This window comes from Myiozetetes cayanensis, unplaced genomic scaffold (assembly GCF_022539395.1).
Source record: "Myiozetetes cayanensis isolate MyiCay16 unplaced genomic scaffold, myiCay2020 scf3, whole genome shotgun sequence".
NCBI lineage: Eukaryota > Metazoa > Chordata > Aves > Passeriformes > Tyrannidae > Myiozetetes > Myiozetetes cayanensis.
This window is the reverse complement of record NW_026087521.1, coordinates 73468655-73481661: the sequence shown is the minus strand read 5'-3', so window position 1 is coordinate 73481661 and position 13007 is coordinate 73468655. Positions and strand designations below refer to the sequence as shown.

The 13007-nt window shown below is 46.9% G+C and overlaps 1 protein-coding gene across 14 annotated transcripts in view; it reads left to right on the top strand.

Annotated features, from left to right (window-relative positions):
• PPFIBP1 (PPFIA binding protein 1) overlaps positions 1-13007 on the top strand; it is an 87487-nt gene that overhangs the window by 39253 nt on the left and 35227 nt on the right. For 8 of the 14 annotated variants that reach the window (XM_050324540.1, XM_050324548.1, XM_050324547.1 and 5 more), the window contains exons 3-4: positions 7858-8020; positions 9721-9926. In XM_050324540.1, coding sequence (XP_050180497.1) covers positions 7957-8020; positions 9721-9926 — 270 coding nt within the window. In that variant the 5' untranslated portion in view covers positions 7858-7956. Of the gene's footprint in view, positions 1-3692; positions 3747-3788; positions 4017-5191; positions 5289-7857; positions 8021-9720; positions 9927-13007 lie in introns of those variants that run through there. The other 6 variants (XM_050324554.1, XM_050324552.1, XM_050324541.1 and 3 more) reach the window with 5 other exon arrangements.

Genomic DNA, 13007 nt, shown 5'->3' with positions numbered 1-13007 from the left:
TTCCCCCCATATCTTTTTCTCTTTAAAATTCAGTCCCATTCCACTGTGAGGGGAAAACAAAAAGATTCCTTAACCACGTTGAATTTTACCCTTTCTAATTTTTGAAATGCCAAGAGGAGAGAGCTGGCAAATCATGGAATGTCAGGGGGTTGTTGGTGTTGCAGTGGTGGTTCTGGCAACCTCAAGTTCCCGGGTTTGAAAAATGAAAGTATCTTCCCATGCAGAGCAAGTGCTTCAGATACCACACTCTTCTTTTACATAGTAGTCCTGAAAGGTAAACCTGAAGACAGCAAAATCCAAGGCAGGTAGAAGGGGGAGGATGCAACACATACACAGATTTTCTACATGTAACAGTTGATGCTGCAAAATGACAGGTGTTGGGTTCTTTGTTGTTTTCTGCAGGCCCTTATTAAAACACTGTTCAAGCTAAAGGTGTTTTATTTAGTGATGGGTGCCCTCTGCTTTTGCCTTGTGCAGTGACAACTCTGAGAGGGTGGATCTTGGAAACTCTTAGACCCAAAATCCAAAGCCAGATCCTTTCCAATCTGGAGGTTTGTGGATTTGACCCTTGGACCCAGCCCATTTAAAGAAAGTGGCCCAAGCTATGACGTTGTGTCTAAATGTAGGTCAGTCCTCAGGATCTGGGGGTTCTTACCCTGATTTTAAGAACTACCTTTTGGACTCTCAGCCAACAGTGCCTCTTTTGTTCCGTAGCCTCTGTGGCCACGGTGTGTCAGTAAAATGTTACCAGGGAATGTGAGGCATTTCCTTGCTTGCACCAGAAGTCTTGGGGGGGAGGAATGAATATCTCAGTTGTTTTTCTAATAAGAGAACCCAAACAAAATGTGTGAGAAAACAATGTGTTGTTTCTCAGACTCTCCAAGGTGAGTAGTTGAAGAGTATCAAATAGTTAAACTTGACAGAGGAATGACCTGAATGAAGTGGATCTGTGTTTGTTTGGTTGGGTTTTTTATTTTGCAAGTCTCCATTTGGCCTTGAATTGTGAGAAAAGAGTGAAAGTGAGTCTGAGTTTGGAGGCAGGTATTGGTACTCCAGGGCTGCTGTGCAGGGAAGGAGCTGCCTCCCTACCATCCAGCAATCACAGAGCCCACTTGCACATCACAAAACAACACAACCTGTCAAGGCTTTGAAAACTTTTGATTGCAACAGAAAAAGAAGGAAAAAAAAAAGAACTGCTGGAGAACAGGGTAGCAGAGATAAGCAAGCAAAATGATTTCAGTACTGCAGACCAAAATAAAGGGTTTGTTTTGTAACTGGAGATGATTGTAAGCCATAAACCTTGACTCAGAGACTTTGGGTGTTTATATAAGCAGTTTGCTGTGTATGCTTCTCAGTCAGAGTATCTGAAGGATGCTTATCTCATCAAGGCTTAGCTTTTGATTTACGACTAATGTGTTTAACAAATTTCGAGGCAAAGTGCAGAATGCACTGAGCTGGTTGGTGATAAAAGTTGCTGTGTGATTTGAAGTAAGTTTTTCCCAGGTATAAACAGTCACATCTTGGAAGGGCTTCTGTGCTTTATGCTCTCAAAATACTTTTAAGTCATTTCTGTGGCCTGATAACTTTTATCTCAAGGCGTTCCTTACATGCTGTGGGATGGGCTTTTATGCTCAGTGTTCTTCCATTCATTTTTATCAGTTAAAGGAAATAAATAATGTTTGTTGTGAAATAAAGAAATAATGAAATTCAGGGAACAAAGAAAGGATCTGGACCTGGGGAACAAAGGGACATTTGTTGCCCTTTTTGCAGTCCTGCGTCATAGGAGAAGGGTATTGCTTTGATGTCACTGCTCAGCAAATTCAAAACGAAAATTATTTATGGATATAAAAATAAATAGACATTATCAGTTTAAAGTGAGCCTTTGCCAGTGTTTGGGTTGGGTTTATCTGTAATAATGTTTATCCCTTTTTTGCATGGGTGAGTGTCGGGCTCTCGGAGGGTGCTGAGCCCGGCAGCTCTGGGCTCAGGGCCAGGGCTCCTTGTAGCCACCTTCCCAAAATGCAGGATTTGGACATGGAAGGAGCAGCCAGAGGATGAGCCTGGTCTCAGCAGATCTTTCTGCCTCTGCCTGTTGAGCCAGTGTTGGATTGAGAGCTCAGGTACCTGCTGGGAAGAACCAGGCAGAGGTCCCTGGCTCCAGGCCAGGAAAGGGGACAGTGTCTGAATTCCTTGCCCAAAAGCACATCAGGGCCCTAACTAGCTTCCTCTCACTGCCTCGTGCTCAGACATTTCTCCGTGTTATTTCCATAAGATATGCAATATGTTCACCAAGGATCCATTTTCTTTTTTAGTTTCTTCTTTCAGGCCTGGATGGAGTGAAATGGAGTTGATTTTACATTAGAAGAAATGTTAATGACTCTTGGTGTAAATGATCTGAATATATGCATTAGTAAGTGTTGAACTGCTACTGACTGGTGGCACTACAGTTGAGCATCTTCAAAACATCCCATGAGAAACTGTGCCAGAGATTTAGACTGAATTCATTTTGAAACCATTCTTAATCGTGATTGAAATGTGTTTTGCAAATAAACCTCTGTGTGTTTGTATTTCTCTTCTGGCCTGCCAGAAGACAAATAAACGTGTCTGAAACAACATTTGTCTTCATGAAGTAGAGCTTTATTTTATAAGAATCAATTGCTGAGGGTGTATTGTTCTAGTGTTGTGAGGCAAGAGAGATGAACCCAGAAGTTGCTTTAGACCTCTCATGCAGTCATCTTGTAGATATAGGACTGAGAATGAAGGTTGTGGATTTTTGACAGCATTTGGGGTCTTACTTTTGCTGTGGAACAGGATAACCCTCCCCATAAAAGATGACTGCAATTTCTTAGCTTTTTCCCTTGACTTTCATGGTGAGCTGGGGGGTGACAGCCTGTCCTTTTTTAACTCTAATCTTAATTTCTGTGCATCAAAATTTCCTGGCTTAAGAAGCTTTTGTGTGTGAATTGGGAGAGATGGGAAACTCAAACCATCCATCTTACTGCATCATGCCATGCCAAAAACCTGGAGCTGGTGCTTTATTTCCCAACACTGAGCATTGGCAGCCCATGTGCAGAGAGAGGAAGGAGAGTGGGACAGAAGGGCAGCCCCTGCCCTTCCTCAGGGAGGTCACATCCAGGGCACGGTGTGTCCTTTGGCCTTCAGACCTGCTGGCAGCTGATCCTCCCCAAGCCCTGGCAACCTCTGGCTTTTAAAGCCTGGTGTGTTTTGCAGGTGGACATCCAGGATGAGACCACCCCCAAAAACAGCAACAAAAATAGGCTTGAGGACATTGCCCCTCGATGCCTCTGTGTGTGTTGTTAGATCTAGAGGAGAGGCAGCCTCTGGGTGGCAAAACTATCATTTCCTACATATGTAAAATGCTTAAGTGGCTTTTTTTTTCCCCTCTTCTTTTTGAAGTCTACCATCTTAATTAAATATCTGATTTTGAAATCCATATTCAGGCAGCATCAACAGACTGCAGTTCCATTCACAAAGCCCCTTGTTTTTTGTGTTTTTCTTTTGGTTTTGTTTTTTTTCCCCTGGCTTTCCCTCGTGTTTATTTGCAGGGCAGCGTTTTGTTTTCTCTGCGAACCGTTTGGAAAACGTCTTCACAAGCACTGTAGCCAGAGGGTTTGTGTGTCATTCAAAAATAAAAATAAAAAAAAATCTCCACCTACTGAAAAGTGAACAGCACAGCCCTAGCAACCGGCTGGTGCTTTCCAACCAGAGGAAGGGACATGAAACAAGTAAGACCACATTACATCTTCTCTTTGGCCAGGGATGCTGTAGAAATGCCAACCAGTGATAAGATTAATCCTAACTGAGAGTGGAGAGACAGAGAGAACTGCATTTGTGGTTTATTTTTATGTTTTCTCGTGGTGGGTTGCACATCCAGCCTTGGGGAAGCCGTTCTTGTCGGCACGAGCGAGGTGTTCGGCTGGGGGCTCTAAAGGGGGGACCTGCCTCTCCAAAAGCACCCCCACACCCCATCCTGCACTGGCTGTGCACACAGGGAGGTAAGTGTTGTTTCCTTGGAAAGCAGGGAGCTTATCTGAAATGGTCTGGCAGACAGGGAGGGCGCTGCCAGTCCTTCCCTCTCAGGTGTGTTGTCGATGACGTTGTGCCAGGGGTGGATTTCATGCATCTGCCTCCCTGTCTCCTCTGTGCACCTCGATATCTCATCCATCTGCCGTGTCTTAGATCCATCTGTCTTAAAATCATCATTTCCCCCCCCCCTTTTCTTCTTTTTTTTTTTTCCTTCCTGCTTTTGTGGGTGAAGGGAATTTAAACTGCTTGTCATCCTTATCTATTCCTTATTTTCCTAAGGAGCTTCACTGTGCTCCTCCAAGGTGGATTTTCATTCATGTTACCTGTGTGGTTCTCCTTAAACACTGCCAAGAAAAAAAAACCGACCCAAAGCCTTGAGTGTTCTCTTGTGTTATATTTGTGTTAGACTAAAGCCATAAAGAGGAAAGAAGAAAGAATGGAACATACATGTGGGGAAAGCTGTGCTGTGTTAGTGGCCAGCTGAGGCTCCTCTCATAGTTTGGGAAGCCAGAGGCAGCCTCGGTGCCCTTCAGCAGGCACAGGGAATAATAATAATAATAATAATAATAATAATAATAATAATAATCCACCTGTGTTTATTTATTATTTTCCTCTTCCCTGTGGTGCACTGATCTATGAGTTGTGTTTGTTTGGCTCCCTCTGTTCCTGCTCTCCCCACCCTCTTCCTCCTGCAGTCTGCTGCCTGTTCTGGTGTCCTGCAGTTTGGTCCTTTGGTCTGCTGGGTACGAGGTCCCCTTTCCCCTCTGCCCATGCACGTGCCAGTGATGGGCAAAGCCCAGAAATGATTCTGTGCCTTTCCCAGGCAAGGACACTTCCAACATTGTTTCCCTAGCACAGCAATTTTACTTCCCCACTGCTGGATGTGCTGCAGTGTGCTGGGAAGGTGGCCAGAGCAGGATGTGCTGTTCCAGGCTCGTTTTCAATGACCACTTTAGGACCAAATAACCGGGGAAATGGGATTTTTTTTTTTTGTTGCGTCATCTCCAGCTGTTCGGCCTGGGGGGCTTTGTGTCCCTTCTCATTTCACCTCTCCAAGTTTCTGAGCTGTAGGCTGGGTCAGGCTGCTGACAGATGCTCTGTGAGTGGTTTTTGGAGACTGGTGTGTTTGCAGGGACTTGCTTCAGTAAGTTTTATCTTCAGATTGCTCTCAGCAGCACAGCTCCTTTGGCAGTGGAGGAAGCTCGGTGCAGACTGACACGTGTCTTTGGAGGTAGAGCCAGGTAAGGGTGGAATAGATGCTGGAGGTCTCTTGGATGCTCTTGGCACCCCTGTCTGCCACTGCTGCTCTCGTCAGCACAGCTTAGGGATTTTTGGCAACCATGGACAAAGCCTTTGTTTAGGAAAAGCAAGGAGCTCTTTTTTTGGAAAGTGAGGGCTGATTGTACCTGGATGACGTGCAAGGATTGTGCCTGGGAGCCATGGCTTTATTATGCAAGTGTAAATTAGCAGTTCCTTTTCCCCAGCTCATGTATTTCCTAGAGAGAAGGTGAGAAGCCAGGGGTGCCCCATGATTATGGAGCACTCTGTTCCTTAGTGCCATTTTAGCCTCCAGGAGGCTTTTCCTGGGCAGCCTCCCCAGGATTTAATGCTGCATTTAATGCTTGATCATGAGCTGCACTGAGCTCAGTGGTGCTGAGGTGGGAAGGCACCACTGGAGGTCTGCAGCCCTTCCCCTGCCCAAAGCAGGGGTTCCCAGGGCACTGCACCACACAGGATCCAGGCGGGCTGTGAGCAGCTCCAAGGATGGAGAGCTCCAAAGGGCAGCCCTTTCAGTGCTTGCCATCATCCTTGCAGCAAAAAAACTCAAAAAAAATGGTTTCTTTTTATTTAGGTTTTTTTTCTTTCCCCTTTTCAAGTCTTCAGTGGAATTTGCTGTGTTTTAATGCATGCCCATTGCCTCTTGTCATGCCACTGGGCACCAGTGAGAAGAGCCTGGCTCTGCCTTCTTTACTCCCCTGTGAGGTGTTTCTGCACACTGTGGCACTCCTGATTCCCAAACATTAATTGACTGGTTCAGGTTTGTGGTTGCTTTGCACTGTTGGTCCTTTTTCACTTAGAACTGGGAGGAATGCAGTGTTTTGCCTGGGGGCAGCAGCAGCCCCAGAGGGGAATCCACCACAGATCTTCACACTCTGCCTTCCCAGACACCCAGATTTGAGCAGGACCTGATTATCAGAGCCAGAAAACCCTAAAGCAGAAAAAACCCAGACTGTCTTCAATACTATTCAAGTGAATGTATTTGCAAAAGCTGTGTTTTCTGCTCGTTTTTATCGGGCACTAAACCTGCAGATCTTGTATATTATGGCAGGTGTTGTATATATATATGTGTATATATATGCAGGTCTTCATATTATGGCAGGTGTTGTACTGGTTGAAGGTGAAGGTTTACAATGTGCTTAAGATCAGGGGCTTCCTCCTTGAAGGCTGAAAGGCTTCAGTCACAATGCTGCTGCATTTTTTAAGATTTGCACCATCTTAACTTACAGATATTTTGGCTGTTTAAAGTTCTCTTGGCCCTTCTGACTCTGACAACTAAATAACAAAGCAAGGCCTTTGATGCCAAAAATGCAGCAGCCTTTGTGCTGTCATTCAGAAGTCACCTTAGGGTTTGGACCTACTTTGTGTAATGAGAATGTTGTTATGGAAGATGAAATGTTTGTTGGCATTTTAAGAATAGCATTTCAGCAAAAGCCAGCTGGCAGCCTCCAGTGAGAGCTACTTCCCAGCTGGGTCAAACCAATAAGGTGACTCACAGGAGGGAATAATTCAGTTTATACCATGAATTTTTGTTTTGCCTTGTTTTTCAGTAGACTCTTTTCCAGGACTTCTGCCAGAGATGCTGTGAACAACTTTCTTAATTGCTTATGTTGGGGCAAATGTCAGCAGTGGTGTGGCCTAATACAAAACCCAAATGGCAGGGCATGCAGAGGTTAAAGCGAGTTTTCCTTCCTGGTGTTTCTTTAGCTTTGTTCCCTAAGTGTATTTATAGCAGAACACTCTCACGTGCCTTAGATGAAAGCCCAAGCAGTCTGGGCTATTTTGGTGGTTTGTGTGTCCCTTGTGCCGGGATGGAGGGATTGGGAATTCCTCTGGCCTGTGCAGCTCCACTGCAGCCACCTTCCTAAGCACCTGCTTAACTTGGAGCCCATCGGGATTTCAGGTCTAGTTCACTTGCCCAAGCAGCATGTTTGCTTTTCCAGACTCTGCTGGAAATGCTCCTTTGGGGACCACCTCTGGCTTTTAGGGTAAGATCTTTTTAGGAGTTTGAGGGTAAAAACACAATCATTGCTAGGGTGTGAATCTGCTAAACTCAGAGCAGTGTCTTGGCAGGGATACTCTGTGCCTGCACACCAAACCCACTGAGTCATGGCCATCTGAGACATCCTGCCTGCAAGCAAATAGTTGCATGCCTGGGACTTCTGGATTGTCAGACATCCAAAAATCTTGACCAAGTGGTCGGAATCCTCTTTTTTTATACCAGCAAACTCCTGGGGAGAAAAATACAGCAGATGACACACTTGGTTTATTGCTGAGATGCAGCTTCCTTTTAGCGACAGAATTGTCTCTTGTGTGAGCTCCTGGAGTGCCAGGTGGGATTTCAGTGGCATGGACCTGTGGGCAGAGCGGGCCGTGGGCTGACCAGCAGCAGAATCTGGGTCATCAGGTTGGAGCTTTGATTCCTTGGTGCCAGTTCCTGCCTGGCAGTGAGCACCTCTGGGGGCCTGTGCTGGTCAGCAAACGATGTCTGAGTGCAGAGAGCAGGCAGTGAAGTGAAATTCTCTCTTGCAGATTACGTTGCAGACGTGAGGCTCTGGACCCAGCTCACGCTCCCGGGGTTTTCTGGCTCCTTGATGGTGTAGCTGGGGATTGTTCCTGGGAAGAGAGAAGATGATGAGTGATGCAAGTGACATGCTGGCTGCGGCTCTGGAGCAGATGGATGGCATCATCGCAGGTAAAATCCTGGGGCAGCTGGCTCGTTTGGCTTTTTGGGTCCTCCTTCCTTGTCCCTGGAGGACAGAGTTTCAGGCTGAGAAGGGGATGTGCTTGTAACTGGTTTAACTCTGAAGAGTTAAAACATGACTTAAATTTTCTTTCTTTTTTTTTCTTTTTTTTTTCTTTAAAATTTTAATGCTTTGGCTCCAAATATTTGGCTTGGACCTGCCTTGAACATTTGAATTTTTTATAAGTACCTGTAAATTTTAAATGACCCAAGGGGAGGTATCACAAAGAATACAGCCTCTGCTTTTTTAGTGAGTTAGAAAACAAAGTACACAACACAGAGGAGCAAAGCAGAAAGAAGCTAATGGTTTAATCCTATTCCATCAAAGCTGTGCAAACAGCTACCCAAACTGGAAAAAAAAATGTTCTGCAGGTATAGCAACACAGTTATAAAGTTTTTAATAGTTCCACTTAAATAATTTCCCTTAGGGAAAAAAAATAATCATGCAGTGCATGGTTTGTTTGAACAATGGCTCTTCTCTGCAGTTTTCCCAAAGATCTTAAGGACACATGGCAGGAACAAATGTAAAGGGGATTCAGTTTGATCATAATGATCTCTAAAAATACATATAAGCTGTGACTTCAGTAATTTCCATAAGTAGACACTGGTATTTGGATCCAGTCAAGTATTTGTGTTTCCAAGAGCCTGAGTTGGTAATGGCAGGAATGAGGCTTAATATAAAAACAAAATGTGATGTTGGAAGGTTTAAGTCACCACAGACTTCATTTACCCACGTCTCTGGACAGCCCTATAAAGTAATATAACAAAGAGATATCAGCTCCTGTGCTGTTGTGGGGATTGTTTTTTCTCATTTTTTTTTCAAAGGGAATTTAGCAGAATACTTGGATTTTTGTGGCTTGCCAGATGAAATGAATGAAAGTTCATGGAAGTGCATATCATTGTAGTTTCTAGAAGTTGACAGTGCAAATGAAGGTCTGTCATGAACACATCTCATTGTGCCGAGGTATTACAGAATTAAGGTCACAAAATCAGTGTACTGGAATTATAGTTGGAATTAGCTAGGTTGACTTAAATCAACCTTAATTCCTGAATTCATACTTTCCCTGCTTACTTAATATGTAGCAACTTCTAATGTAGGTCAAATATACATACTGTGGGTTTATGCAAATGAGATTTTTCTCTTTATTAACATGCAAATGTCAGTGCTACCGTGTCAAATTGCTGGGTTTAAAATCTATTGCCATGGAGGAGTGATTTGGTCTTTTTTTATTTCTCTTCGTATTTTCCTTTATTCTTTTAAGAAATCTGAAATTCCTTAGAGCAGCATAACGTATTCCTAACGGGAAAAACTGCGGGGCATGGTTTGGTCTGGACACCTCTGGACACCAGCACTGCCTGGCTGGGATGGTTCAGTCCCTGTGGGATGGCTCGGGGAGCGCCTTCTCCCCGAAGTACCTTTTGTTTCTGATCCATCCCGGGGAGCCCTGAACCCACGGGCAGGGTTGTGGCATTCCCACCCCCTGGGGGTCAGCCCAGCTCCTTCCTGCAGGAGCTTTCCCAAACGTGTGGGCAGAATCCCACGCCCATCCCGTTTGGCTGGGACAAACTACCAGGAACACCCACCGCCATTTCCCAGCTCCTTCCCGCTCTCCTGGCGTTGACCCCTTCCCGTGTGGTTTCGCTCCCTCCAGGCTCCAAGGCGCTGGAATATTCCAACGGCATCTTCGACTGCCAGTCCCCCACCTCGCCCTTCATGGGGGGCCTGCGGGCGCTGCACCTGGTGGAGGATTTGCGGGGCTTGCTGGAGATGATGGAAGCGGAGGAGCGAGAAGGGCTGCGCTGCCAGATCCCGGACTCCACGGCGGAGGCGCTGATCGAGTGGCTCCAGAGCCAAATGGTACACTCTCACCTTGCCTTGATTTGAAGCCGTGTGAGGGCACTTGGTGTGTTCAGCTGAGGGGAGACCTCCCTGCAGTTCCAACTTCCTTGTGAGGGCAGAGGAGGGGCAGGACTGAGCTCTGCTCTGGGGGGAGCAGGGACAGCCCCCAGGGAATGGCTGGAGCTGTGTCAGGGCAGGCTCAGGGTGGATCTCAGGGAAAGGTTCTTCCCCCAGAGGGTGGTTGGCACTGAACAGGCTCCCCAGGGCAGTGGGCACAGCCCCAAGGCTGCCAGAGCTCCAGGAGGGTTTGGATGATCCCCTCAGGCACATGGTGTGACTCTTGGGGATGGTCCTGTGCAGGGCCAGGAGTTGTATTCAAGGATCCCTGTGGTCCCTTCCAACTCAGCATCTTCTGTGAATACTTTTCACTGAAAAGCATTTTTGGCGATGTGTTTTCTGCAGCAACTGGTGTTATTATTGAGCTTCCTTACCTGATTTGTAACAGAAGCTCAGCATCCCTTTCGTCTGGATACCAAACCATATTTATATTTTCTGTGTTTCTGAATCAGCCAGTTTTTGTCACCTTACTTTAAAAATACACAGAAATATAACTGACAAGGCAGTTCTTTCCCCACAACTTGGTTTTCCCCAAAAAATCAAAGATTATTCAGATGTAGGTTACCTGAAGACTACCCTGGGAAATAAAATCATGTACTTACCAAAAGGTGAGTGTGCTGTGGCTGGTGCTGGGTGACCCTTCGTGCCATCTGCTGTCATGGGGGCTGAGCACAGCAATGTGGGGACTCGCTTCTTGCAGGAAGGTTTGAGGGGAGAGCCTTCATTTTCTGGGTTTTTTTCCCCCTTTGCTTTGAACCACTCCTTTGAAAATGCCTGAAACTTAATGAAGCACGTGGGAGCTTTCCCACTGCCTCCAGTGGGATTTGGACCTTGCCCCCACTGTCAAAGTGTGGCAGCCAACGCTGGGATCAGGAGGAAGAGACGGGAGTGACACTCGAGTCAGATCTTTAACACACACGGAGTTCCTGCCAACATCAGCATTTCCTTCCTGCCTAACGTACAGCAGTGCACATCGCTGTAACCAGGCTGTGTGGAGCAGGAGCTGAGGGGCATAACAGGTTGATGCAACCATGGCCTTTGTAAATCAAGAAAAATGCCAGATAAACAGTCTTAGAGGGTGAACTCTTTCCCGTGGTGCTCAGAGTAGTCCGCTCGGTGATGCTGATCCACTGTGGAGTAAATGGGGCCCAGCAGCGTGGCTGGAGGGCTGCAGTGCCTGCTGAGATTAATGAGCTGTGACCTCTGGTGATGGCAAATGTGTGAGTTAGGGATGCCTGGCTGTTGGGATCTGGGATGAGGTCCTTCAGACCCCGTGATGTGGAATCACCACGTGGCAATGAGACAGTGACGGATCTTTTGTTGCATCCAAGGGCTGAGTGGGAGGGGAAGGGCTCTGTTATGCCATTCAGTTTAGTGCCTCCAAACCACTGGGGAGGGTGTGCAGGGGTTGTGAGCACCAGAGACTGCAGAAAATAGCTCTTCCATCAATGCCTCAGTTATTCCTTAATCTGCCTCAGACCATTCCCCTGTATTCTCTGGCATCCTTGAAGCCCCTGGGAGGAAAGACTGAACGTTGCACTTACACTTTGCTACAACCACAGGATTTGCAGGTGTCACCAGTGTTGCCAGGCCCTTTCTGAGCAGGAAGGTGTTTAGGTTGGATATTGGGAAAATGTTCTTTCCCCAGAGGGTGGTTGGCACTGAACAGGTTCCCCAGGGCAGTGGGCACAGCCCCAAGGCTGACAGAGCTCAAGGAGCATTTGGGCAATGCCCTCAGACAGATGGTGTGACTCTTGGGATGGTCCTGTGCAGGACCGGGAGTTGGACTCGATGATCCTTGTGGGTCCCTTCCAACTCAGCATATTCTATGAATGATTTGCAGGAAGGTTTTTTGCAGCCATGCCCATCCTTACCGAGGAAGGGAAGACATTTCCTTTGTTTGTCTCTGGTTTAATCCTCCATGCACGAAGCCGCATCCACTGGGCTGTTCCAGGCTGCTGGAACTGGTGCGTGACATCCCATCCCAAGCTGTTAGCGAGCCTCTTGTGTCTCAGGGGAAAACACAAATAGTGTTTGCTGCTGCCAAACACTGTGTCACAAGAGAAAAATCCTCTCCTGGCCCTGCAGGGAAACTGCTGGTGCCTGAATTGGGAAAAGGGGATGACAGCAGTCTCCCAAAGTTGCTTCTGTAGGATGGGGCAGAGCACTCAGTTCTGCCATGCCAGGATGGGCTGCCCTGCGTCCCTGAACCACTTCATTTGTGCTCCTCTTGGTGTGTCAGGGAAGTCTGTGCCCCTTCAAAGGGGGCCAACGAGTTAAAATGCCTCATGCTGATTTATTTTCCTTCAGCTGGTGGGTGCCAGGTGGCCACGTGACACCAGAGCACACAGACAGTGCCTGGGCATCTGGCAGAGCTCTTCCAAGAGAATCCACGGGCTGGTGCCCACGGGGAACTCGGGGAAGTTGTGCATGCAGCTCTGTGCTGCTCAGGTGAGGCAGTTCAACCACAGCCTGTGGGTACAGCTCAGACTGACCCCTGTGCTGCTGAAACCCTGCTCACGTCTCCCTGTGCTCATGGGGGGCAGGGGAGTGTCAGGGATAAAATGACAAACAAGGCCATTTGTTCAAAGGTTTTTCTGAGCTCAGACACTCTGTGCTTTCCCTGGGGAGCAGACCTGTCATCCATAGCCAGGCCGTGACTGGAGTTCTGGAGATTTCTCAGAATTCTCTTCTTCAGCAGAAATGTTGAGGGGGTTCCAGCCTGTGCTTTAGTAAAGTGTGTGCTGTGCTCTGGCAAATGGACCTTCTGGCTTGAACACAGACAGCAGGGTCTGCGACATCATCACCACCAGCAAGACCATTCTAAATGAAACTCCACATTTTTGCAGCCCCCTTGTGTCTGGCTGGAAGTTGATAGATCTGTCTCTTGGAGGTAATTCTCGGAAATCTTGCTCCCAGTCATGAATGTTGCTCCAGTTCTTGCTTCAGTTGAAAGAAGAGACAGTTTTCTTGCTGGTTACT